The following is a 27,194-nucleotide window of genomic DNA, read 5'->3' as shown; positions in this document are numbered from 1 at the left end:
ATTGTGAAGGTTTATATGCAGCCAAACAGCAGAATTATCTCCATATAATCCTTCATAATAAGCAATTTAAAAATATTTAAATGCTGATTAACATATAAAGGGGAAATTTTTAACTGCTGCCTTTATATTTTGTAACAGAACTGCTACAAGTCTGACCTGGAATGGCTGCGGGGCATTGGCTGGGTCCCCATTGGTTCCCTGGAAGTTGAGAAGGCCAAGAAGGCAGGGGAGATCCTGAGTGACAAAATCTACCGCCAGCATCCAGACACCATCAAGTTCACCAGCATCCCAGATTCGCTCCCCATGGTGCTGGCCAAGCAGAATGCAGACACCATGAACAAGGTGAGTCTGGATTTGATCAGGTAATACATCAGCAGTGTCTTCCTAAACCCCTGAGACAGGACTAGGATCACAGACCTGTGTCTGTGCTGTGAGATTTCAGCACAGCAAGGCTGTAAAAATGTAATTTCCATTCTTGATAATCAATGGGAAATTTTTTTTCATTAAGAGCTGATTTAATATTATCTTCCTAGATAACTACTAAGTTAAATTGTCACAATTACCAATTGTGACTGTCTCCAAATGCTCTGCTGTGTTTGTCCTGCAGCGTTTGTATACTGAGGCCTGGGACAAAGACAAGACACAAATCCACATCATGCCTGACACGCCTGAAATTACACTGGCAAGAGAGAACAAGAAAAACTACAGTCTGGTGAGTGTGGGAGCTCTCCAAAATAACAGCTCTGTGCCATGGCTGTATTGGGAATGTTCTGGGAAACCTAGAGATGAGACTATCCGTTTCCTTAAGTAACTCCCCTATTTGTAAAAAAAGAATTGTGACTTTAAAAGCATTGTTTGTATATTTGTAGTAGTGCATGCATAGAAGAGCACTGGTGAGAAGAAATTCCATAAATTCCACACAAGTTGTGTGATTCCACTGGACTTTTGGGGAGTCATTTCTGCCAGTGTGCATAATTTCGGGAAGGCAAAAATTAATACCAGAAAAAGTAAATAAAAGCATAATTCTGAAAAGGTGTGATGCCAATGTTTAGCATTATTTTAGGCAAACAAGTTCACATCAGTAAGCCACATCAGTGGTTTTAAAAAGTAAGTTTTACTCCATTTACACAGAAGAAAATTTTAGCTCTAAAATGTAGTCAATGTTACATTATTTAAAGCAGTAAAATAAAAATTAATTAACACGTGTATTTAGCAAAGGTCTTCCTTTGACATTAATTTTACCAGCTACTGATCGGAGGTTTTGAGTTAAAGACAGACAAAACTGGTTATAATAAATCTAAACACAATTATTAGATCTACTTCCAAGCAATTTGTTCTGCACAGAATATAATACGTGGAACTTATATGAGTGTCATTTTTTAATTCTTCATGTAGAAACAATACAGACAGGCCATGGAAGATGCAAAGAAGAAAGGCTATGATTTGAGAGCTGATGCCATCCCCATCCAAGCAGCCAAAGCATCCAGGCAAATTGCCAGTGATGTAAGAATCTACTTTTTTGTTTCTTTCTATGTTGACATTTCTCCTCTGCAACCTGAAAATTATCAGCTGGATTCTGTAAAAGGCACTGCAGTTAAACTGTGACCTTAAGTAATAGATTTTTGCAAGTAAATGATCATGTATATTTAAAAATAATAAATGTTGATAATTTTTAGAATAATATAATGCTGCTATCATGCTAATTGTATAGCTCATAACAATATATGTGTAAATAAGTATTTACAGTATGTTTATCATTATATGTAATAAGGATTAAATGCATTTAAGAAGACTAGGGTGATTTCTCACTAGTATTAGTAAAACACATTTCTTCAAAAAGCAAAATGATAAAAGTTTAATGTTCTAACTCAAATAGCAAAAAAACTTTAGCCCTAGAATCCTAGAATATAATTAGATTGAGAATTAATTTGCCTATTTGGGTTTATTTTAATGGTAGGTTAGAGATAAAGTTATTGTTAGAAATATTTAATATGAGTAATTGATTTATATAGGTGATACAGAATTGCAATATCTTGGTTTGTGTTTCAGTACATGTACAAGGAAGGGTATCGCAAACAGCTGGGCCACCACATCGGGGCCAGGAACATCGAGGATGACCCCAAGATGATGTGGTCGATGCACGTGGCCAAGATCCAGAGTGACAGGGAGTACAAGAAGGACTTTGAGAAGTCCAAGACAAGGTTCAGCAGCCCTGTGGACATGCTGGGAATTGTGTTGGCCAAGAAGTGCCAGGAGCTGGTGAGCGATGCCGATTACCGGCACTACCTGCACCAGTGGATCTGTCTGCCCGACCAGAACGACGTGATCCACGCCAAGCAAGCCTACGAGCTCCAGAGTGATGTGAGTTCTCTGGAATTTGTTTTTTTAGCTAAGGAATGATTTTATTTTACATAACCAGATCAGGCCCTCTTGTGATGTGGTAGAACCAACTTCTTCACATATATTTAAGTTTTGTGGCTGATTGAAACTGAGCTCTCCAACAGGATTTGTTAACTAATTGATACTTCAATGAAATCCTGTAGCTCCAGAATTGCTATCTATCATTTACCATTCTGTAAAAGTTGGATAAAGGTTTCTCTCTTAATGAGGCAGAAATGCAGTTGTTTTTTCTATATTTTCTCCTGTGCTTTGAATTTATTTAAATTTATTGTTGATAGTGAGGTTACTTATTGGTGAACTATTCACCATGTAAGTTGCATTATTGTTATTATTGAGAGAATAACCAGTTTGGGTGATTTTTTGGATATTTTTAACAGAACTGCTACAAATCTGACCTGGAATGGCTGCGGGGCATTGGCTGGGTCCCAATTGGTTCCTTGGAAGTTGAGAAAGCCAAGAGAGCAGGGGAGATCCTGAGTGATAAAATTTACCGCCAGCATCCGGACACCATTAAGTTCACCAGTGTCACGGATTCCCTGGAGATGGTGTTGGCCAAGCAGAATGCAGACACCATGAACAAGGTGAGTCCTGATCCCTCTGGGTGACACATCAAAGGTCTCTGCCTCACCTCTGGAGGCAGGACTGGGAATGAACTGAGCACAAGCAATGCTCATTGGTTTATTCCTTCTCCTTAATCAATGTGGTGTTTTTAAAATGTTGTTACATTTCCACAAGTCAATCCTCTTTTTTGGTTAATACTATCTCTTCCTAATTACCTGATTGATTATCCCTGTTACGTTTCCTGTATTTTTATCTGGTAGGGTCTATGTTTTCCATGATTATTGAGGTATTAACCTTTTTTGGAATGCTGTATCAATCTCTGTTTTCTTTTTTAGCGTTTGTACACTGAAGCGTGGAACAAAGACAAGACCTCGATTCATGTCATGCCTGACACCCCAGAAATCCTGCTGGCCAAACAAAACAGAGTGAACTACAGTGAGGTGAGTGCAATTGAAATCTGAGACAATTAACTTGTACTTCTGACAAGTATACTTTTGTCATTTCTGGCTTTTAGTTAATATTAACATATTGTCAGGTTGATTATTTTCAGAACTGGTCTGTTCCCGTGCTGTAATCAGAATTGTTCCAGGAATTGACCTCCTGGATATCTAACTGGGCTATTAAAATATATTTTTCCTCAAAAATGAGAAATAATCTCTACGGCAGGGAATGGAAATAACTAGTTTTGCTTTGCTTTCCCTAAATGATTTCCATTTTCCAAGCATCTACAGTAAAATTACGAGGTCTTTGAAGTCTGCAGTTTTTTATTTTCTACTGAATATAGAGCTGGGCTGAAGATGTTTAGGTCACCTGAAAATCATCAATATGTTTTAGGAACTTGAATAGTTTTATTACTCAGATGCGCTTAACTGAAATGCTGTTTTGTTTTTGAAACTAAACTGTGGATTTTTTTCTCACAGAAAATGTACAAACTGGCCTTGGAGGAGTCCAAGAAGAAGGGCTATGATTTGCGTTATGATGCCATTCCCATTCAGTCTGCCAAGGCCTCCAGGGAGATTGCCAGTGAGGTGAGCAGGCTTTGTTCTCATTGCTCTATGGATGTGGTAATGGAAAAGAATCAGAATGTTTGCTAATGTCAAACTTCATAGAATAGATGATATAGAAATCTCTTTTCCTAGTGATTCTTTTAAATGGTTCCATTACATTGCCTTTAGTGCATGGAAGAAAGAAGTAGCCAGTATTTTTATTGTGAAGAATATATCGTTTTAATAAATAAATATAATAATGTAAGGATTATTGATATGCCCCCTGCAATACTTCTGTCAATGTGCATGGATATTCAAGCAGCATGATCAAAAAGGTGTATGAACCAATGGTAGAATTTGTCGAGTTAATTTATGATTCAAACAATATTTCTGTTCAACTGTCATAATGAAATTCAAGATGTCTGAACTTAAAAACAGGAATGAACTATGCAATGGCTGTGATAGCTTTTGCTTCTGGGATGAAGCAGCATCACTTAGAGATGGAGGAGAACAGATTTTTAGGCTCCTAGTTTTCTATCAAGTATGATATTTCTGTGCTCTGTATTAAGAGCAAGTCATATAGCCTTAATCAAGGAGTTTTGTAAGAAGTTTTTAAAGTAAGTTAATATTTACAATTTAATCTTAATAGTAAAAGAATATGAAATACCAGACTTCTTAGGATGTAACATTAAACGTTTAGTGAATTGAAATGCTGCTGTAGTCATATAAAAAGTTTTAGCTAATGATATCTAATAAAAATGCTTCTTATATAAAAATTAATCCCAGAGCCAAAAGACTTACATCATATTTTCATCTTTACAAAATAATGAGTATGTTAAGCTGTTAGAATTATTTATTAATTTGTCAATGCACCAAGTAACTTTACATCTCTTCTGTTTCAGTACAAGTACAAGGAAGGGTATCGCAAACAGCTGGGCCACCACATCGGGGCCAGGAACATCGAGGATGACCCCAAGATGATGTGGTCGATGCACGTGGCCAAGATCCAGAGTGACAGGGAGTACAAGAAGGACTTTGAGAAGTCCAAGACAAGGTTCAGCAGCCCTGTGGACATGCTGGGAATTGTGTTGGCCAAGAAATGCCAGCAGCTGGTGAGCGACGCCGATTACCGGCACTACCTGCACCAGTGGATCTGTCTGCCCGACCAGAACGATGTGATCCACGCCAAGCAAGCCTATGAGCTCCAGAGTGATGTGAGTTCTCTGGAATTTGATTTTTCCTGAGGAATGTATTTGATATTTTACATAACTGGATCAGGCCACCTTGTTATGATCTAGCAAAACCAGCTTCTTGAGACATATTTTTAAGTTTCACTGTTAATTGATGCTCAGGTCTCCTGTGGGTTATATTAACTAATTGATATTTAAATGAAGTACTGTAATTCCAGGATTTGGGCTACTTATCATTTACCATTCTGTGAAAGTTGGATAATGGTTTCACCCTTAATTTAGGTGAAATGCTGTCATTTTTTCTACAATTTTCTCTACAGCTTGGAATTTGTTTGAATGAAGAGCGGATAGGAAGGTTATTTTCCTTTGGAAAGATGCACTGTGTAACACACATTATTATAATTATTTTATTAAAATGACTTGTTTCATTTTTTTTTTGTAACAGAACTGCTACAAATCTGACCTGGAATGGCTGCGGGGCATTGGCTGGGTCCCAATTGGTTCCTTGGAAGTTGAGAAAGCCAAGAGAGCAGGGGAGATCCTGAGTGATAAAATTTACCGCCAGCATCCGGACACCATTAAGTTCACCAGTGTCACGGATTCCCTGGAGATGGTGTTGGCCAAGCAGAATGCAGACACCATGAACAAGGTGAGTCCTGATCCCTCTGGGTGACACATCAAAGGTCTCTGCCTCACCTCTGAAGGCAGGACTGGGAATGAACTGAGCACAAGCAATGCTGCAGTTCAGACATGATGCATTTTCAATCAGTGTGCTCTTGTTGTTTCACTCAAAACTTTTAGTCCAGGACGAAGACTCAAATTTGTGCAATATTCTGCATTTAAGTCTTTTCCTTTGTGTGTGTGTGCGCATTGCACACTAATATTACTTTGGTTTATTCATTATTCTGAAACAATGTGGCTGTTTTCTTAATGGTTTTAAAATCTCTCAGATAAATTCTCATTTGGTAATGTTACGTTTACCAGATTAACACATAACTGTATATCCATGTTATATTTTAGTGTCAGAAAATGCTTTGGGTTAGAAGAGACATTAAAGATCATTTTGTTCCAACCCCCTGCCATGGGAAGGGACAATTTCCACTAGACCAAGTTTCTATCATGTTAATCAATGTGTTCTCCATGATTATTGAGATATTAACCTGGTTTGCAATGCCCTATAAATCTCCTCCTGTTTTCCTTCTTAGCGTTTGTACACTGAAGCGTGGAACAAAGACAAGACCTCGATTCATGTCATGCCTGATACCCCAGAAATTCTGCTGGCCAAACAAAACAGAGTGAATTACAGTGAGGTGAGTGCAACTGGAGAGCTGAGACAATTAAAGGGTTTCTGATAAGCACACTTTTGTCACCTCTGATTTTTTATTAGTGGTAAAATATTGCCAGGTTGTTTATTTTCATACATGGCCAGTTCCAGTGTTGAAATCAGAGTTGTTCTTTCACAAAAATGTATTTTCATTTAAAATATATTATCTGCCACAAATGAGAAATCATTTCTACACCAAGTTGTGGAAATAGGTAATTAAATTTTTAAATGTTCCAGTGTTTGCCTTCCCTAAATGATTTCCATTTTCCAAACTTCTACAATAAAATTACACGGTCTTTGAAATCTGTTTTTTTTTTTCCTATAGACTAGTATTTAAATTGTCTGAAGATGAACAACGTTGTTTAGGAATTTCATTTGTTTTACTGCACAGTTGTGCTGAACTGAAATTTTGAATTTTGTTTTTTGAAGCTAAACTGTGATTTTTTTCTCACAGAAAATGTACAAACTGGCCTTGGAGGAGTCCAAGAAGAAGGGCTATGATTTGCGTTATGATGCCATTCCCATTCAATCTGCCAAGGCCTCCAGGGAGATTGCCAGTGAGGTGAGCAGGCTTTGTTCTCATTGCTCTATGGATGTGGTAATGGAAAATAATCAGAATCTTTGTTCAGTTGTTTGCTAATGTCATATTTCACAAAATAGATAATACAGAAATCTGTTTTCATAGTGATTCTACCAGATGCCTCTAGTGCACAAAAATAATGAATAGCCAGGATTTTTTACATGAGTTATGTATCACAGTAACAAATAAATATAATAACATGAAGATTATTGATATGCTCCCCCATTGCCATCCATGGATGTTGAAGTAGGATGAACAAAAAGATATAGGATTCAATGCTAGAGTTTGGCAAATTAATTTCTGATTCAAAACAGGAAGTACTTTAAGATCTGTCCCCAAAAGAGATATGTAATAAATAAATCCTAAAAGTTTAAATGCTTGTCTTTTCTGGAGGAAAGAAATAATTCTGTTTCAGTGTCACATTAAAATCTGAAACATTGGAATACAAAACCCAGGAAAAACTGCAATGACTGGGACAGGTTTTGTTTCAAGCATGAGACAATATCACTAAGAGATAGAGCATAACAGGTTTTTATGCTCCTTGTTTTTCTACCAAGAAATCTATTTAATTGTTTTGTGTTAAAAAAGGATAAAATATGTTAATATATATAAATATGTATATGGATTTTTTTTCCTTGCAGTACAAGTACAAGGAAGGGTATCGCAAACAGCTGGGCCACCACATCGGGGCCAGGAACATCGAGGACGACCCCAAGATGATGTGGTCGATGCACGTGGCCAAGATCCAGAGTGACAGGGAGTACAAGAAGGACTTTGAGAAGTCCAAGACAAGGTTCAGCAGCCCTGTGGACATGCTGGGAATTGTGTTGGCCAAGAAGTGCCAGCAGCTGGTGAGCGACGCCGATTACCGGCACTACCTGCACCAGTGGATCTGTCTGCCCGACCAGAACGACGTGATCCACGCCAAGCAAGCCTACGACCTGCAGAGTGATGTGAGCAAACCCTCACATTTCTAATATATCATTAAGTATATTTAATTTGGGTCTTGTAAACTGTAATTTTTAAGGTACAGATTCTACACTTCTAGTCGCTTGAGTCAGACTATTTGAAATGTTTTCCTTCTTTCATTCTTTCAATTCTTTCATCATATCTATGTTTAATCCTATTTTTTCAGTCCTTAACCTGAGGTATAATTTGTGTGTTACTCAAATACCTTTTCTTTGTGTGTTGCTCCAATACCTCTTTTATTTTTGATACTTAAAAATTATTTTATTTAATCTCCAAAAACAACAACTGTTTTCAGAACCTTATTCTCAGAAACATACCCTGTTCATACAGGATGTGGTTGTTTCTATTAATTTTAATATTTGATCACACTTGTCCATATATAACAAACTTTCAAATTTTTTCAGGCTGTTTACAAATCAGACCTGGAATGGCTGAGAGGCATTGGATGGGTTCCTATTGGTTCCTTGGAAGTTGAGAAAGCCAAGAGAGCTGGAGAAATCCTCAGTGACAGGAAGTATCGGCAACCTGCAGACCAAATCAAATTTACCAGCGTGACTGATTCCTTGCCCATGGTTTTAGCCAAGCAAAATGCTGAGATCATGAACAAGGTGAGGGTGGCATTGCCAGTTAATAGAACTTGTTCATGAGGTGGGAAATTCAAAATACAAAGTAAAACTAGAAGCTTGTGGATTTGAGAGAAAATCAATGTACTGGAAAACTGTTCTCTCAGGGCTCAGTCTGAAGTGAGTAGTTGGTTAAAATCTACAGACAAATGTCCCTTAAATCACAGATTTTCCAGGGGTAATACTGCATGATGAACAAGTGATGAGGAAATACCTGAAGTTCTCTGGGTGTGAGACTTCTGCATCATATCTCAGATCTGGAGGGTGAAAGTCATTAAGTACCTCCTCCTTTATAACAAACATAATCAAACAGCTTATACAGAATAATTAATCAACTTTTCCTCCTATGGCTGTTTCTCCACAATCCAAAATCCATCAGTTGCTGCACCAGCTTAACCTGATAAATAATGAGGAGGGACAAAGTTTCTTTCTTGAGCTGTTCAGAGAGAGGCTTTGCTGAGTCAGGGTGTAAGAGCTCACTGGATCTACCCACAGCAGTTTGTAAAATAATTGTAATTGTAAAATAATTCCATAAAGAACTGTTTGTAAAGAGCTGTTTTCCTCTCTTGCAGCGCTTGTACACGGAAGCCTGGGATGCAGACAAGAAGTCCATCCATGTCATGCCTGACACACCAGACATTCTGTTAGCAAAGGCCAATGCAGCCAACATTAGCAATGTAAGGACATTTAAACATTGATTAAACTAGTGGAAATTCAGAGTGAAGTCAACATTTCTTTAATATGTTCTAAAATACGGATTCATGAAAATTTTGAGAGACAATTATGAAATGTAGAAACCTCATCTTTCAGAATATTGATAAGCCATTTTCTGTCTTCTTTTGTGTAGAAACGTTATGTACAAGCCTGGGAAGAAGCCAAAAAGAAGGGTTATGACATGAGAGCTGATGCAATTCCAATCAAAACTGCAAAAGCATCAAGAGATATTGCAAGTGACGTATGTTCTTCCCTTACATTTATTTTCAGTTACGTTAAAAACAAGAATATGTGTTTTTGTGATCAGAAGCAATAGGAAATTATGGTACCTTCATCCCAGATTCACTTCTTTTTGCATTTCCAGTACAAGTACAAGGAAACCCACGAGAAGGAGAAAGGCCACTACATCGGGTGCCCCAGTGCCAAGGACGACCCCAAGCTGGCGTTGGCCGCGCGCGCCATGGCCCTGCAGAACGACCGCCTCTACAAGAAGGGCTACAACGACTCCAAGACCCAGATCCACATCCCTGTGGATGCCCTGTCGGTGCAGGCAGCCAAGGAGTGCCAGACCCTGGTCAGTGACATTGACTACAGGCAGTACCTGCACCAGTGGACCTGCCTTCCTGACCAGAACGACGTGATCCACGCACGGCAGGCCTACGACCTCCAGAGCGACGTGAGTGACAATCATTGCAGGAAAGCTCTAGAGCTGCTGTGTGAGGCCCTGTATATTAGGGACTGGAAAATATACTTTCAAATGAGTCTGTGATCGGTCCAAATTGATTTTCCAAATCCTTTCCAAAGGATTTCAGCCTGAGTGCCAGAAATATTTGGGGAAGTTCATAAGGAAGCCATGTTTTCTTGGTCTCCTCTAGATATTTGCTTGCAGACTGCTTGCAGACTACTTGCAGATTATGCCCCTGGTTTGAATGCAGTGTCTTAAAAGTATCATTGTTTCTGTGCAAATCAGGGGTGCTGTGTCTAGAAAGAACCTGGTACAGCACAGCATCACTGGCTGCTTCTTGTGTAAAGAGTATGGAAAGAAGTTGGGGAAAGGCTTATGAAGAAACCTCCTTGCACTTAGAGTTAGAACTACAGAGTCCCAAAATGGTTTGGGTTGGGGAAGATAATCTTATTCCAACCCCCTGCCATGGGCAAGAGACACCTTCCACTAGACCTGGTTATTCAGAGCCTCATCCAGACTGGTCTTGAACATCTCCAGGAGCTGAGAATCCATCAGCTCTCTGGGCTAAGAGTTACCTCTGCACTGCCAGTAACCCTTGGTTTGTTTGTAGAACGTGTACAAGTCTGACCTGGAGTGGCTGAGGGGCATTGGCTGGCTGACAGAAGGTTCTGTGGATGTGGTGAAAGCCAAGAAAGCGCAGGAGCTGCTCAATGACCGCTTGTACCGCACGCGGCCGGAGCAGCTCAAGTTCACCAGCATCACTGACTCCCCAGACATTGTCCTGGCCAAGACCAACGCCATGCAGCTCAGTGATGTAAGCTCACCTTTCACTTGTGGGGTGACATTTCTTTTCTTTCTGGTGGGGAGTAGAATTTCTACAGTGGGAATGACGAGTTGGGAAGTTTTGCAAATTGGAATTACTAAAGAATTGCTCTCGGTGTTTTTTTCTCACCATACTGAATTGCCATTGTTGTTCCTTTCTCCTCAGCGTCTGTATCGTGAGGCCTGGGATAAAGACAAGACCCAGATTTCCCTCCCTTCGGACACTCCTGTCATGCTGCAGTCCAAAGTCAACGCTCTCAACATCAGCAATGTAAGAGAATAACATGAAATACTTGTGAAGTGTTAAAAAAATGGAGGCTGGCAATTGTTCTTCCAGTTTTTGCTGTAAATGGTGGAGTACAAACCACTTTCTAATGTGCTTGTAAACAGGAAATTACATCCAGAGGCTTTTTATCACCTCTCAGCCTATCAACAGGTGTTCATGAACAAACTCCCAAGCTCAGTGTGCAATTCCACACAACTCCTGCTCCCTTTGGCAAAACCTGACAAATACACTCCATGGAGGAGTTGTTGGAGTCTGCAGTCATCATGGTCTGTATTCAGGAATAATTCTGCTCCCTCCTTGAGTTTTAATCTTGCACCTACTTTAAGTCATGAGTTTTCTGTTGAGACACTTGCCAGGATCATTATTGTAACTCTGCCAGTTATAGGAAGAAAACAGGGCTCCCAAGCTGGTTGTTTTAAGCAAGTAGGTTTTTAGAAAAAGCATTTCACTGTGTTTAACAAAGGTGATTAATTTTCTTTACAGAAACATTATCAGAAGGCCTGGGATGAGGCCAAGGCGAAAAGCTATGACCTAAGAGCTGATGCCATTCCCATCAAACAAGCCAAGGCCTCCAGAGACATTGCCAGTGAGGTACAGTCTTCTCTTCGTGTGTCTCAGCAGAACTGAGTGAAGCTCAGGCTGGCACCTTTTGTCTGGTGGTTGTGTCCAGGTGAGCAACACACCTTCTGTTCCCTCTGCATTTCCAGTACAAGTACAAGGAAACCCACGAGAAGGAGAAAGGCCACTACATCGGGTGCCCCAGTGCCAAGGACGACCCCAAGCTGGCGTTGGCCGCGCGCGCCATGGCCCTGCAGAACGACCGCCTCTACAAGAAGGGCTACAACGACTCCAAGACCCAGATCCACATCCCTGTGGATGCCCTGTCGGTGCAGGCAGCCAAGGAGTGCCAGACCCTGGTCAGTGACATTGACTACAGGCAGTACCTGCACCAGTGGACCTGCCTTCCTGACCAGAACGACGTGATCCACGCACGGCAGGCCTACGACCTCCAGAGCGACGTGAGTACCCATGAGATGTGTAGTTTTATTATTTAATTGATTATAGACTTATTCTGGTTGTTCAGTGCTGTGCAGTCACAAGAGATTTTATTTAGCCTGCTTTTTAATTTTTTTGTATTTTTTTTTACTGCTATTATGTGCTCTTTTACACCCTTAAAAAGCATTGGTTTTATCTCTAAATTTTATAAAACTTTAGTTGATAATGTGTTGCATAATGATTTTGGACAGGTGTGACTTGGAGAGGCTGAAGGATTTGTCTTTCTTGCTTCAATGGGATTTAGGAATAATAGCTGTTTGCTGCCTAGGAATCAGGTGGCTTTTGTTACTTGTGTTTGCTTAAGTCAGCTTGGAAATTTATTTAATTGGATGAAAACTCTGTGAGGCAGCCAGTGAGAGGTTTTAGTGGCTGATTGCAAAGCAGAAGGAGTCAGTGTAGCTAATTTCCTGACCTGGCTTTGCTGCTTCTCAGTTCTTCCACTCTTTCAATTACAAGCTTTGGAGATGAGGTTCTTGTTCCTTGCTTTTTGTCAATTTTCCTGGTAGGCAGCTTGGGGGTTTTGCTAGGACTTGTAAATTGTTGAAATAATTAGAGGAATAAGTGTTTTAGAAGGGACAGGAAGACTCTTCTAAGCTTTTAATATTCATCATCATTGACTGCAACCCCTTCCAGTTGTTTCTTCTTACAAGGTTTAGAATGTGTTATTTAAGAACTCAACTACTTAAAATCTTGTTGCCAGGTTTAATTTCACTTACAACACTGAACATCTCCTGTGTATAAAAAGGATTAATCTTACTCTAGCTAGGTTTATAAAACATAATCTGCTTTGCATAGCTTAAAATAATTAAGACAATAATTTTAAACAATGTTTTCCTTTTCTGACTGTCTCACCCAGGCTGTGTACAAGTCAGACCTGGAGTGGCTCCGTGGAATTGGCTGGTTGCCCAATGAGTCTCCAGTAGTTAAGAGGGTGAAGAATGCCCAGGAGCTCCTGAGTGACAACGTGTATCGGACCCCCATTGACCGTGTGAAATACACCAGTGTTGTGGATTCCCCAGATGTTGTTCTGGCCAAGATCAACGCTGAACAGATCAGCATTGTACGTTCCAACATCCTCAAAGCTGCTTCCACACTAGAAACTAAAGCTGAAGGGAAATCTCACTGCTAAAATATAGAACTGATCAGTGGTGTTTTAAGTTTAATGCTTTTCCAAACATTTTGCTCTTTAGAGATGATAGTTCAGGAATAATTTATGGGATTTCATGTTGTTGATAAGTGAAATTCCATCACTCTGATGATATTGTGAAATGACTGTTTTAACAGCCAAAATATAAAGAAGCCTGGGAAAAGGACAAGACTATGATCCACATCATGCCAGACACACCTGAAATCAACTTAGCCAAGGCTAATGCTGTTAATTACAGCCAGGTATGTTTATCATTCTGTTTTCTCTAAAATAGGATGTGAATTATATCATTCAAAGACATTGAATCTTTTTGAATCTCACTGAGATCTGTCCTCATGCAGGGCTTTTGACATTTCCCTTCCCTATACTGAATATCCTTAAAGTATTCAGCCATTTAAAAAGAAATAGTTGCATTCAGCTATTTAAAAATTATTAATATCATATCCCACTGAGGGAATATTTTATTGAAAAGGATTAGAATCCAAGGCATACAATATTTTCTACACTTTTACAAACACCATTCTGTGCTTTATAGGTTGCACAACTGGTGTTGCATGTTTCAGAGGCAGCTGCATTTATGGTTAGGAACAGGAGAAATGCTCAAAAAATTTCATTGTTTCAGCAAATAAATGGCTGGAAAGTCTGTTTCTATGATGGCAAATGCCAGAGCATTCAGCATGTGTGATGTTTTATCTGCCTTTTCAGAAACAATATAAAGGAGCTTGGGATGAGCTGAAGACAAGCTATGATATGAGAGCAGATGCAATTCCAATCAAGACAGCCAAGGCTTCTAGAGAGATTGCCAGTGATGTAAGTGCCTAAAGAGGCATCTCCTATGCTCCAAGAGCTCTTTCATGCTAGCTGCTACTAATGGTGACCTCTGTTCTTCCCCAGTACAAATACAAGCTGGAGCACGAGAAGCAGAAAGGACACTACGTGGGAGTGCCGAACGCGAAGGGAGATTCCAAAATCCAGTTTGCCCTGGACGTAGCCAAAGTCCAGAGCGAACGAGAGTACAAGAAATACTTTGCCAAGCTGAAGACCCAGTGCCACCTGCCAGTGGACATGATGTCCATCGTGGCAGCCAAGCACGGGCAGACCCTGGTGAGCGACGCCGATTACCGGCACTACCTGCACCAGTGGATCTGCCTCCCCGACCAGAACGACGTGATCCATGCCAGGCAAGCCTATGACCTCCAGAGCGATGTAAGTTCACCTGAAAACACCTCTTAACTTCATCCTGCATTGCCTCCTCTTACTCTGCTTCAGCTCCAGGAGAAGGAGAATCTTTTCCTGAATTTCCTGAATTCAGGGAACTCACCTTGCTCTTTGTTAGAGTTGCAAAGTTTAGGCCACTTATAAATTGCCATGTTTGAAGGGTGATAAATTCAGATGTAGTGCTCATGTTGGAATTACTGCTCCCCTTTTGACCACTGGAAGTTAATTCTGTTATTTATGGATCTTGCTGGATGGTACAGGGAAGTGTGGCTAAGAGCATGGACCCTGTTTTGTTTTCCCAGGCCGTTTATAAAGCTGATTTGGAATGGCTGCGGGGAATCGGATGGTTGCCAAATGATTCCCTTGGAGTCAAGCATGTCAAATATGCTGGAGATCTCCTGAGTGAGGTAACCAGATGTTTTTCAATACTAAAATTTTCTTTGGAGATATTTGTCACTCAAAGTATTTTAAATGGTGTAAACAGTGAGGTTTTTTCCAAATGAAAAATGCAACTGCAGTATTTTCACAACATTCATTGTGTCTGGAGAGGTTTTCCTCCATGAGAACTTCCTTGTCCTGTGTACCTATTCAGAGTTGCTGTATTAGGCATCAAATATTCCAGGGTAATCTATTCTTGTTTTCTGGTACAGAGGAAGTACCGCACAAAAGCTGAAACTCTCCCGTTCACTCCCGTGGCCGACAGAGTTGATTATGTCACAGCAAAGAACAGCACTGAAATCCTCAATGATGTAAGTTTGCTTGCAGTGTCTGGCTACATTTGACTTCTGTGATTCTGTATATAATGTACTTTGTCTAATGGCCTTGCAAATTCAGGGGTTGGTTCGTTATTTTGTGTGTAAATTATGGTGTTTTCCCAGTTGTGTGGTGGTGCTACAAGGCAGTCATTTCTTTGTGCCCTAGATTAAATACCGCAAAGAATGGAATGAGGCCAAGACTAATTACACTCTCACAGATACACCACAGCTGGATATGGCCAGAGAGGCAGCCAGAATTCTAAATCAGGTACGTGGTCTCTCCTTGACAGCTTCTACTCACATTTATTAGGTATTTAGAAAACCTGCCTTACTGATAATAACCTGAAGGAAGGACTTATTATCTTCATACTTCTATATAAATTACATACATCAAGTAATCACCATCACTGTAGCAGTGTTGGATTCCTCATTGCTTTTATTTCCTACAGAATTTGTACAAGGAAAGTTGGGAGAAAGAAAAAGCCACTGGATACCTTCTGCCTCCTGACACAGTGCAGATCTCTCATGCCAAGCACTCAAGTGATGTCCAAAGTGAGGTAATGATTTTTCTCATTAGGAAGATAAATGCTTGGAAGCCTGAAATGTTAAAGGCCTTGAAAATTCCCAAACAGACTTTAAAAGCTTTTAATCTGAGGTATCTCAGACTTTTCATGGTCTATGAATTCCACTGTCCTCCAATAATTCAGCTATCTTTGTGATTATGGGATTTGGAGATATTAGTGCTGAAGGGCAGATTCCTTCCACATACACTCTCTCCAGAAATAATCCTTTCAAAATCAACTGAACTGGACTTCCATCTTTTATAAGTGTTAAATATTTGAAGTGACACTATTTTTATAACATATATAGCTCTAATTTCACATTTTGGCCTATCAAAACCTGTAGGCCAGTACACACTTTATATTTTAAACACTTTATATTTTAAACATTTGCATAATGGATCTTGAGATTATTACATAACTCTTATTTGGAATAAACATTTTGTCAAAACAGTGTGATGTAAGTACTGTAAATAAACATTCACTCTTCAGACAATCTCAAATAATTTGTTGCCAAAATGAGACTAAATGAGCTTGTTAGAAAACATTTTCTAGCGAGTCTTTCCTCTTGTGTTAATACCTTTTACTGAAAACTGGGAGTATGTTGGACTAGAAAATGCTGTATTTTAAACTGGAAGCCCTATACAAAGTAACATGATTGTTTGTGACCAGATTTTTATCTAGTCATGTACTGAAAACCTAAGGCTGCGTTTGACAGCTCCCTGTCTCATCTGCTCTTTGTGCTGACAGACCCAGGTTGTTTCCAGGTTAAAAGCAGAGTGGATACAGCCAGTGCTGATTTTCTCTCTGTTTCTCCCCTCTCCATCAGCTGAAATACAAAGCTGAGTATGTCAAGCAGAGAGGTCACTACGTGGGAGTTGCCAAGATGAGGGATGACCCCAAGCTGGTGTGGTACGAGCACGCGGGCGAGATCCAGAACGACCGGCTCTACAAATCAGACTACAACAAAACCAAGTCCAAAATCCACATGCCTTCGGATGCCATGGCAGTTGTGGCAGCCAAGGAGGGCCAGAACCTGGTCAGTGATGTTGAGTACCGCCAGTACCTGCACCAGTGGACCTGCCTGCCTGACCAGAGCGATGTGATCCACGCACGGCAGGCCTACGACCTCCAGAGTGATGTGAGTGATGGCGCAGCCCCACGAGGTCCTTTCCACATGGTCTGGCCTCAGGATGCTGCCCACAGCACATAATCCACCCTGAGTTCAATGATTTCTATCTTTTTGCATTTTCTTTCTGGTTTAGAACATCTATAAAGCTGATCTGGAGTGGCTTCGTGGCTGTGGTTGGATCCCTCTCGATTCAGTGGAGCATAAGAAAGTTAAGAATGCACAGGAACTGATAAACAAGGTAAGAGAAAATATTTCAGCAGTTCCATAATTAGCACTTCTTTCTCTTGCACAGTGTTTAAGACATTATTTCACCTCTTTGCAGAGAGCATACACAAAAGAAGCCCTAGAGAACTTTTCCAAATACACCAGCGTGGTTGACACTCCTGAGATCGTTTTGGCAAAGATGAACTCTGTCAATCAGAGTGATGTATGTACCTCTTAAAAAAAATTAAATTAATATAGAAGAATTAATAGATTACTTATTGCTTTTGCTAACTTTACTAGTTTTAGCCTTGTATATTTGTGTGTGCACCTCATTAATAACAGGCTTTCCTGGGGTAAAGAAGTTTAGTAAGAAGTGATACGAATGAACACAATATTGCTGTCCAAATAATTTAACATTTTCCTGTAGAAGAATATGGCATGTCTCTGACTTAGAGTTTGTACATATTTTTCTTACAGTTGAAAACTGAGTCCTGTTCTTGATGAACAGTTCCTGGAGTTGCTAAACTGTATTTGCTGAGCAATATCTTAAATTTTTCAAGAATATCATGTGGATTTTGAGGTGACACAGTAACATTGCCTGTATATTACAATGGGTGGAATGTACTACACAACACTGTGACACAAGAGGAAATTAATGTCTACTATAATAGATGGACTGAAAGAAATAATGTATTTCTCCTGTGGAATTAATACTGTGTTTGCTTTCTTTTGCAGCTAAAATACAAAGAAACATTTAACCAGGAGAAAGGCCAATACATTGGGTCTGATGATACTCCTGCTCTGCACCATGCCAAAGACATGTCCTTGCTCCACAGTGAGGTGAGATCTCATAAATATCAACCTTTGAAAACAACAGAGTGTGGGGTGGACTTGAGGAACTGTTTTACTCTCAGCAGTGGCACAGAGAAGGTTATTTAATCCCTTTTTTCTTCAGCTTTCCCATTTGGATCATTGGAATCAGGATGATTTCTTTCCTTGTTGAGGTGATCTCAAAGGAGAGCTGTGTGGTGCTTGGAAGTCATAATAGTGTGTCTAAACCAAATATAATTCTATCCAAAAATATCTTCTGAGCCTACTGATAAATTTTACATTTAAGAAATTAAAACCATATATGATTTACATTATTAAGCAGTTACTTTTGAGTAGTCTCACTGATTTTAATGAGAAAACTGTTTTTTTTAAAATATAAGTGATTACTCATTCATATGAATAGGCACTTCTTAATTTAATCTGAAGATGAATATATTTAATATTTAGCTAAATAAGTATTAGAAAAGTGCCATTGATACTAATGTTTCTTTGTTAAATAAACACCAATATTTCTTGAAGATTTTTCACAATTTTGAGCATTTATAAAATTATCAATCTCAATTCTATATTGCATTTTTAAACCAGAGCTCATATTTATATTTTTAGATATTTTCATTACTCTTCTGGTATAAATATAATAAAGAAAGCAGAAATCAGCTCAAATTTGTGCTCTGGTAGCTTCCTGAAGTGAACACTTGTGCTGTTTGCCTTATACTGAAAGACTGTTCAAAATCAACATTCTCCATTTAATTTATTTGGAACCACTCTGTAAAAACATTCAGTTTTCCATGTCATATCCCATGTGTGTATAACTGAGAAATAGAATTGATTTTTTCATCACAACCTGTATGTGCTTTTTCTAGAAACATTACAAGAAGGCTTGGGAGAAGAGCAAGCCCATTGGATACACCCTGGATGAGAAATATGTTCCACTTGTGGGAGCCAAACATGCAAACCACATCAACAGCGAGGTCAGCAGGGATTTCCCATTATTTCCCTTTTCCCCCCTCAAATATGTTGTTAGAATGAACATTAAAATTTCCACATGGATATATTTTTCAGCTTAAATATAAGGAAATATATGAGAAGCTGAAAGGCCATTACCTGGCTGGGAAGGATATTGGTGATTTCCCCAGTGTCATTCACTCCCGGGAATTCCAGAAAATGAGGAGCGCGGTAAGGAATGAACCAGTCTGGAATATTTTCCATTTCCTTTATTTCACTGCTTATTTCACTGGTGAAATTCACTATTTCGTTGCTTAAACATAAATAATGCAAAGCTTAGTAGAACTGTAGAATCACAGGATCATTAAGGTTGGAAAAGACTTCCAAGATCAAGTTCAGCCTTAATATAAATCCACAATAATATCAGTAAAAATTATTTCAACATGTTTATGTTTCCTGAATGCTTATTTTATATGTGGATTGAATAATTTAATTTAAAATTATTTAGGAGATTGAGAAGGGATTTGTTGAGCTATTAGAAATACTGCAGTAAGGAAAAAAGCCCTCTTTTTTTGTTTCAGTCTAAGGATCTGAGCAGCAAAAAATACCACGTGGGATTCATTTCCTTTACAAATAAAAGTGTAGCTTTTGAGTTGAAATAGGAATTTAAGAACTGGAAAAGGAAATGCACGTTTGGTGTGTTGTTTTTGTTAGCACTGCACATGCAATGTGTCATGCAGGCCATAAAATCAGTGTAATCCCAAATATTCTATCTTTAATTAGATGAAAACTATGTATGGAGCATGAGTTTTTTAATCCTGAAGACTGGTTAGTTTTCTCACCAGCTGTTAAAACTGTAAGTGAAGGTAGTTGTTGTCCTTACAGAACTTCACCAAAATAAAAGGTGATTAATATCTAAGTTAATATTTCTACCCTGTTCAATCCCATGGGAGCTTAGCTGCTAAATCCAGAAAACACATCTCAGATTATGCTGTCACCTTTTAGTCCAAAATCCAAAGTTTTACAGAAAATCACTCTTATTTCCTCTCACCTTTTCCCAATCTTTGCTTTCCAGCTGGCCTACAGAAAGAATTATGAAGACACCAAGAAGAATGTCCATATTCCAGCTGACATGATGAACCATGTCCTGGCCAAGAAGTGCCAGTACATCCTCAGTGATCTGGAGTACCGCACGTACTTCCACCAGTGGAGTTGTTCCCCTGAAGAAAACGATGTTATTCATGCCAGGAAAGCTCAGGAGATTCTGAGTGATGTAAGTTTATCATTTCTTTAAAATCATAAAATAGGCTGGGTTGGAAGGGACCCATCAAGGTCATCCAGTCCAACTCCTGGTGCTGCACAGGACAGCCCAAAAATCCCCCCAGCAGCCTGAGGACATTGTCCAAACCATTCTAAACTTATGTGAACTTACTGAACCCATTTGTTTGACATTACAGCAGCCTTTCCCATCATTTTTCCCAAGTATCTCCCATAATATTTAAATATGAAATTAATATATTAATAACAGTGGCTTTAGATTCTTAGTACCAGTCACTGCAGCAATCCTTATCTATTGTAATTGTGAATGCTGGAATTGGCACAAGGGCCAGAATAGCATCCAGAATCTTTCTGGATCCAGTGGGTCTGGAAAAGAGTTCCCCTTGTTTGTTGGGGTTGTATCAACCCACAGCTGAGAGAATGGTGCTCATATTCTGCAGTCAGTGGTGTCTCAGCTTGGGACAACCAACCTGCCCAAGAAAATCTGAGGGTGTGTTAATTGCCTGGCTTAGTAGGATGCAGAATTCCTTGGTTTAATTGGCAGAAGGCAAACTTCTTCCTAACCTAATGTTCTGTTCACTTCCATGTAGGCTGTGTATAGAGAACCTAATGTTGTGTTCACTTCCATGTAGGCTGTGTATAAAGATGACTTAAACTGGCTGAAGGGTCTTGGGTGTTATGTCTGGGATACTCCACAAATCATCCAGGCTAAAAAATCCTATGACTTGCAGAGCCAGGTAAGTTTTCCTTAAATAAACAAAATACTTATGTATTTTTTCTTCCATTTGTGATTCACGGGGGTTGACGTGTCCTAGTCCAGAGCAGAATGAAGTAATTCCTGTTACATCAGAAATACTTTGTCCAAACAGTGAAAATACAGTCTTGGAGTTGCTTTGGTAAAGACATCATGTGTGTTATTGGTGGAGGAGAAAACACAAGAATGTAAAGACAGCTTTTTTTATTTCATTATTCCTTAGTTTATACTGACTGTTTAATAAGTATTTCTATTTAATGACCTGTCACTTTCAGAGTTGATCTTAACTGAGCTGTAATCTCTGGTTTCTGTCCAGATGTGATTTTAAAGGAAGCTGGCAGGGGATTTCCATGTCATTTTCAGCACTAATGAGTATTTTGTTGGTTTTGTGTCCCTAGATAAAATACACCACTGCAGGGAAGGAGAACTTCCAGAACTTCAGTGTGGTTACAGACACCCCTGTCTATGTGACTGCTCTGCAAAGTGCTGCCAATGCCAGTGAGGTGAGTCCCCACCTTTTCTGCTCAGGATTGTCCTTCTGAGCATTGAAACAATCCACTAAACCCAGCTTTCATTTCCAGGTAAAATACAAGGAGGAATTCCACAAAACTAAGGACAAGTACACAACTGTGACTGAAACAGTGGATTCAGAAAGAGTTCAGAGTTTGAAACACCTCTATAGTGATGTAAGTGTTTATACACTTTTTTTTTTTTTCTCTTAAGGACCTTTAATGTGGGATTTTCGTTTTATTTTTGTTTGTTCACTCTATTTGAAGATAAACATCCAAACCAGGAGCTTCTCAAAGCCAATGCTGGCCTCTTGCACTACTTGTGCATGGAATAGATGTATTTCAGGCAAGGGTCATATTTTCCAATTATAATGCCAGTCTTGGCAAAACACCTGGATTAATAAAATTACACCTGAACAAAGTTAAAACCTCATATGAGAACAGACATGAATAGTTAGAAAGGATTTTTATCACCTTTTACGTGCACTTGATATTAAGTATCACATAATATCTTCTTTACAATACTTTACTATGTGATATCTAAATAAAAGCAAAAGATTTCTATTTTTTATTTTTTATTTCTATTGGTTGTTGGTGGTTATTTACAAGAATTAATTTTTCACTCACACAAACTTTCTATTTCCCCACAGAACCTCTACAAGAAGGCCTGGGATAAAGTGAAGGCCACCAGCTATGCACTGCCCTCAGATTCTGTAGCCTTGGCACGTGCCAAAGAACTGAAGCACAATGCAAGCACTGTAAGTGAAATAAAGTGAAATAAATTCTTTATTTTTTTGAATCAGATCATCAATTCCAACAATTAAATCCTTCATGCCTTGCATCTACTGTAGATATAAATATTTTTTAAACTTTGATTTACCTTCTCTTTTTAATTGAGATATAATATGTATCTGCAGATAATGATTTTTCTCTGATAGTCTTTTGAGTAACAGTCCTTTGTGGCTTCTTGTCTTGGAAAGAAAAATCAGTTTTTATAGTAATCCAAACAGAAAATATTAGGGTTTTTCTAAGTCTAAGTTTCATGAGCATCCAGGTCAGAAAAACACCAGAAATCTTTAAATGATGCTTACTAAGTATAGAAAACATCTTATACTTAACTGAAATTACAATTAAGAGAGACCACTCCACAGATCTCTTTAAATGAAACAGCTGGAACAATAAATAAGTGCCTTATTCTGCATCTATTTATTTTAAAATCCTCTAGTCAGCTGTTGTTTTACAACCTGACTGTTATGATGTGCTTTCTTTGCCATTTAAGACAAAACACAAAACTAAAATCCTGCTTTAAAGCCTTTCTCTACTTTCTCAACTTTTTTTGCTTAATGATGATGAATTTTGTTCCAAAGCCACAACTGACTCGTTGGAGTCAGTTAATTGCTGCATTTCTTTGCTTGTGCTCAGGTCAAATACCGTGAGGAATATGACAAGTTCAAAGCCCTGTACACCCTCCCCAGAGGTGTTGAGGATGATCCCAATACAGAAAGGTGCCTCAGAGTTGGGAAGCTCAACATTGATGTAAGTGTTGGTTCTGGATGTGTGTTTTCCTGATCAAGCCATGCTTGTCTCAGAAGCAGCCACTCAAAGAATCCCCATGCCTTGATCCAGACATCCCATTCCCACATGCATTTGGGAAATGTGCAGTATTTGCTAAATTCTGAAATGCAATGATAAATTTAAATTTTACCTCAATAACTGCATCGCCTGCATGGCCAAACCTTTAGAGTAATATGGGTGAAATCATCTTCTGCCTCCTTTTAACTCATCAGCTCAATGAAAATGGAGCAAATCATGTTTTATCTCCCTTGCTGAGGTTCTGCAAATTATTTTTAGAGCATGCCAAAAAGATCACTCTCCCACTGACATCCCATGAAAACAGCAATGATTTCATCCAAATTGATCAACAATTTATGCCTCAGCTTGTTGTTGGATAGTGCTAGTAACCAGGGAAAAAGGAGCCTTGAAGCCTTGGGTTTCTCAGGCTGCACAAAAATAAGAAATTATAACAATGATTATGCACCTGCAGAGCCACATGAGTGTCTCATGATGTTTTGCAGAAAGCATGTTTTCAAAAAAGTGTTGCCTTCTTGGACCAATGAGTCTTTTCTATTCTGTTTTACACGAACTACCCTATACAAGTGTGGTGTTTCTTTAAACAAATAACTGTGTTGCATTATCCTTTAGCCAAAATGCAACATCAGCTTCATTAAAACGTTTCTTTAACTCCACAGCGCCTGTACAAAGAAGCCTACGAGAAGACCAAGGCCAAGGTGCACATTGTGCCAGACATGGTGGACATCATCTCAGCCAAGGACGCCCAGAAGAAGATCAGCGAGGTCGATTATCGCACGCGGCTCCACGAGTGGCTCTGCCTGCCAGACCTGCAGGTCAACACCCACGTGCGAACAGTCACTGACCAAATCAGTGATGTAAGTCCCCAGATCTCTGGTTCCTGGCTTGTTTTTGGGAGCATCCCCTCATTTGTGCTCTGCTGGAGGAAATGATTCAGCAAAAAATGTCGCTGGAGCGCCCTGAAGTTGCCGCTTCATTGTCATGACACTTGGCAATAAATGGGTCATTGAGATGGGGCTTGGTTGAATAGAATCAGAAAATCCCAGAATGGTTTGGGTTGGAAAGACCTTAAAGCTCATCTAATTCCACTCCCTGCCATGGGACACCTTCCACTATCCCAGGTTGTTCCAACCCCTGTCCAACCTGGCCTTGGATACTTCCAGGGATGGTGAGTCTACAACCTCTGTGCAACAATTTCAATAATTTCAGTGTTAATAGTGTAGGCATTTGGGTTGTAACATCACAGTTCTACCTTGCCTGTAAATTGTCCTTTATTTGGTTGCATGAGGTTTGGAAGTCTGAGAAAATCCTGGTTGGACAAAGCTTCTGCACACTTGCCTTGAGCAGGTCAGCCCAGGAGTAGGATGTGGTGGTAAATCAGTGCCCAGTAGGATGTGCAGATAATTTTTTTTTTTAAAAACTGGATTTTTAATTTATTGCCCAAATTGAAGGAAATTGAACAAAAATTATTTAAATTACAGAAGGAATTATTTTGATTTTCTCAAACAACGGCAACAACAGCAACAAAAATCAAAGTAGTAGAAACCTTCCATCATTTGACAGCTGTGTTGTGGAGTGATTTAGAAGTAAGGGATCAGATCCTGATGGAATTCTTACAGGTTCCTTCTCTGCTTCCTTAGGTGATCTACAAGGATGACCTGAACTGGCTGAAAGGCATTGGCTGCTTTGTCTGGGACACTCCTGAAATCCTCCATGCCAAACAAGCCTATGACCTTCGCAGTGATGTGAGTGGATAACTCTGGGTTTGCTTCATAGCCTTCTTTTTCACTCTACTGTGGCCTTTTTCCACTCCAGGTGTAGCTCTGGAAAATCTTATTTATCCTTCTTGATTGGAGGAGTTATTAAACAACAAGCCATAGTTCCAATATACTTTCTGTTTCAATGGTGGTTCACTGATAAAATAGCTCAGTGATGAAATAAATAGTAAGAATAGTAAATAGGAAAATGCAATAAATGAAATTAAAATTACTAGCATTAGTAATTAGAGCTCTTGCTTTCTCTCTGCAGATTAAGTACAAATCTAAGGCAGAAAAAATGAAGAAGGACTTCACTGTGGTCACAGACACTCCTGTCTACGTCCAGAATGTGATCAGTGCCTTGAATTTAAGTGAGGTAAGTGTTTTTCTCACCTTCCATCCAATATTCCAAATGCTGTAACCTCATCAGCTTTATAAATACAACTTTTAATGTGTTTTTAATAATTTAGTTTTACTCATTGTTGGTTATCTACACCTCATTGTAGACACAATCACTAAAATCATTAATTGCCTGAAGCCAAAAAGCTTTAATTGTTTAGGAACAATTCCCATTGTATGCAAACAAACATCCTGTGAGAGAATGTGACAGTGATGACTTTTTCTCTTTCCCAGGCTGTCTATCGTGGTGATTACAAGAAGAATGTCCAAGGCAAGATGATCCCTACTGATAAAACAGTGGATTTGGAGCGGGCATATAATGCAAACAAAATACAGAGTGAGGTAAGCACAAAACTTTGGGCTCCACAGAGTTTATGATGCTGAAAACCCAAATTGTCTGGTTTTAGCTTTTCAGGTGAAGCTGCATGCCACTGCTCTGAAATGAAAGTGGGAAAATATCATCATTTGAGCTATAAAAACACATTTTAATGCATTTTTCCCCCAGACATGGGGGAAATCTTTTGCCAGCTGTGATTGAATGATTTCTGAGATTGAGGAATTTTCCCCTCCAGTGTTTCTAGCAGTTATACAAAGTCTCTCTCTCTCCTCTTGCAGAATTTGTATCGATGGGCTGGTGTGAATGCTCTTCCCACTGGGTACAGCCTTCCCACGGACACCCCGAACTTCCAGCATGCCAAACACGTGCAGCACATCGGCAGTGATGTAAGTCAGGCACTAAATCCTCCTACACCATGGGAGCTGTCTTGGTTTGAAAGACAGGAAGAAAGGCAGGAGTCTCTCTTTGAAATGGAAAATACAAACTCCCTCCTTCCAAATTATTATAATTTTGAAATTAAGGGGCTCTCAGGCAAAGATATGGGAATAGGAATAGCAGTTCTTTACTAGGAAAATTAAACTAGCAATGCAGTATTACACAGAACAATCCCAGCCCTGCCAGAGTCAGAATCCAAGCTGACACCCGTCAGTCAGTCAGGGTGTTGGCACAGTCCCATTCAATGGTGGCTGCATCCTCCTGCAGGGGCAGATGTGGTTCAGCTGGAGCAGTGCTCCTGGAGAAGGTGCAGTTTCCTCTGAAGCTCCAGGGATGATGTGGAAGGCTCTGGTTTTCCTCTGGGATCCAGTGGCAAAGGCTGCTCTGGTGTTGCAAATCTCAGTTTTTATCTGGGTAGGAAAGGCTTGGCTCCTCCCCTGGCTGGAGCATCTCCCATGGGATGATGGAATTTTATCAGTCATGCCCTGGGACTCAGTGGCCATGAACAGGAGATATCTCCTGGAGGGAGGATGGGCTGTGGGAAGATAAAGATGATTGCCCAGCTGGTTTAAAGATGGGATGGAATGCACATTGCTGGGGACATCCTGCATTGTAACCTAAGACAGGAGTGATCTGCAGTCCCAGATAAAGGACTCTCAGTTTGGGCCTTACTATCAAAATATAAATTTCCTCAGCTTTATACAAATACTTTATTAGATGCAAGAAAAATTTATTGTATTTTTAACTTTCAGTATGATAAAGGGAGAAATCATTATGATGATTTAACTTATTATGATGTATTTAACTCTGATCCAGCTACATCTCACTAGTTATCTCTAAAAATCTGTCTCTTTTTACAGCATAAATTGCTGTCAGAGCTGCAGTGTAGCCAGAACCATAATCAAATTTAGCTTCTGTGTGTTTTTTGTACTTCATATAGCTGAAATATAAAGAAGCCTATGAACACATGAAAGCCAAGGGCTACACTCTGGGACCTAAAGATGTTGGCTTTGAAAATGTGAGGAAAGTCAATCAAGTCATTAACGAGGTACAGTAAATATATATTTTTGCTTTCAGTTGTACTTGCAGTGTCCACAATATATATAATGAAAATACATTGACTGGCAAGTTGTAGAATCCCTCTTCT

At 39.4% G+C, this 27,194-nt stretch overlaps 1 protein-coding gene across 28 annotated transcripts in view; it reads left to right on the top strand.

The window, feature by feature from the left end:
• Nucleotides 1-27,194, top strand: part of NEB (nebulin) — a 102,551-nt gene that overhangs the window by 32,713 nt on the left and 42,644 nt on the right. For 26 of the 28 annotated variants that reach the window (XM_056496429.1, XM_056496402.1, XM_056496414.1 and 23 more), the window contains exons 53-98: nucleotides 139-342; nucleotides 608-712; nucleotides 1,396-1,503; nucleotides 2,050-2,361; nucleotides 2,778-2,981; nucleotides 3,297-3,401; nucleotides 3,882-3,989; nucleotides 4,850-5,161; nucleotides 5,583-5,786; nucleotides 6,343-6,447; nucleotides 6,916-7,023; nucleotides 7,683-7,994; nucleotides 8,415-8,618; nucleotides 9,206-9,310; nucleotides 9,481-9,588; nucleotides 9,712-10,023; nucleotides 10,643-10,846; nucleotides 11,021-11,125; nucleotides 11,624-11,731; nucleotides 11,848-12,159; nucleotides 13,053-13,256; nucleotides 13,481-13,585; nucleotides 14,049-14,153; nucleotides 14,238-14,549; nucleotides 14,864-14,968; nucleotides 15,212-15,310; nucleotides 15,483-15,584; nucleotides 15,766-15,873; nucleotides 16,706-17,017; nucleotides 17,142-17,246; nucleotides 17,331-17,435; nucleotides 17,948-18,052; nucleotides 18,907-19,014; nucleotides 19,106-19,219; nucleotides 20,064-20,261; nucleotides 20,899-21,003; nucleotides 21,419-21,523; nucleotides 21,602-21,706; nucleotides 22,180-22,287; nucleotides 22,952-23,065; nucleotides 23,779-23,976; nucleotides 24,760-24,864; nucleotides 25,148-25,252; nucleotides 25,510-25,617; nucleotides 25,891-25,998; nucleotides 26,988-27,095. In XM_056496429.1, coding sequence (XP_056352404.1) covers nucleotides 139-342; nucleotides 608-712; nucleotides 1,396-1,503; nucleotides 2,050-2,361; nucleotides 2,778-2,981; nucleotides 3,297-3,401; nucleotides 3,882-3,989; nucleotides 4,850-5,161; nucleotides 5,583-5,786; nucleotides 6,343-6,447; nucleotides 6,916-7,023; nucleotides 7,683-7,994; nucleotides 8,415-8,618; nucleotides 9,206-9,310; nucleotides 9,481-9,588; nucleotides 9,712-10,023; nucleotides 10,643-10,846; nucleotides 11,021-11,125; nucleotides 11,624-11,731; nucleotides 11,848-12,159; nucleotides 13,053-13,256; nucleotides 13,481-13,585; nucleotides 14,049-14,153; nucleotides 14,238-14,549; nucleotides 14,864-14,968; nucleotides 15,212-15,310; nucleotides 15,483-15,584; nucleotides 15,766-15,873; nucleotides 16,706-17,017; nucleotides 17,142-17,246; nucleotides 17,331-17,435; nucleotides 17,948-18,052; nucleotides 18,907-19,014; nucleotides 19,106-19,219; nucleotides 20,064-20,261; nucleotides 20,899-21,003; nucleotides 21,419-21,523; nucleotides 21,602-21,706; nucleotides 22,180-22,287; nucleotides 22,952-23,065; nucleotides 23,779-23,976; nucleotides 24,760-24,864; nucleotides 25,148-25,252; nucleotides 25,510-25,617; nucleotides 25,891-25,998; nucleotides 26,988-27,095 — 7,101 coding nt within the window. The remainder of the gene's footprint in view (nucleotides 1-138; nucleotides 343-607; nucleotides 713-1,395; nucleotides 1,504-2,049; nucleotides 2,362-2,777; nucleotides 2,982-3,296; nucleotides 3,402-3,881; nucleotides 3,990-4,849; nucleotides 5,162-5,582; nucleotides 5,787-6,342; nucleotides 6,448-6,915; nucleotides 7,024-7,682; nucleotides 7,995-8,414; nucleotides 8,619-9,205; nucleotides 9,311-9,480; nucleotides 9,589-9,711; nucleotides 10,024-10,642; nucleotides 10,847-11,020; nucleotides 11,126-11,623; nucleotides 11,732-11,847; nucleotides 12,160-13,052; nucleotides 13,257-13,480; nucleotides 13,586-14,048; nucleotides 14,154-14,237; nucleotides 14,550-14,863; nucleotides 14,969-15,211; nucleotides 15,311-15,482; nucleotides 15,585-15,765; nucleotides 15,874-16,705; nucleotides 17,018-17,141; nucleotides 17,247-17,330; nucleotides 17,436-17,947; nucleotides 18,053-18,906; nucleotides 19,015-19,105; nucleotides 19,220-20,063; nucleotides 20,262-20,898; nucleotides 21,004-21,418; nucleotides 21,524-21,601; nucleotides 21,707-22,179; nucleotides 22,288-22,951; nucleotides 23,066-23,778; nucleotides 23,977-24,759; nucleotides 24,865-25,147; nucleotides 25,253-25,509; nucleotides 25,618-25,890; nucleotides 25,999-26,987; nucleotides 27,096-27,194) is intronic. The other 2 variants (XM_056496418.1, XM_056496428.1) reach the window with 2 other exon arrangements.

This window comes from Oenanthe melanoleuca, chromosome 7 (genome assembly GCF_029582105.1).
Source record: "Oenanthe melanoleuca isolate GR-GAL-2019-014 chromosome 7, OMel1.0, whole genome shotgun sequence".
Taxonomy (NCBI): domain Eukaryota; kingdom Metazoa; phylum Chordata; class Aves; order Passeriformes; family Muscicapidae; genus Oenanthe; species Oenanthe melanoleuca.
This window is presented reverse-complemented; position numbering and strand designations above follow the sequence as displayed.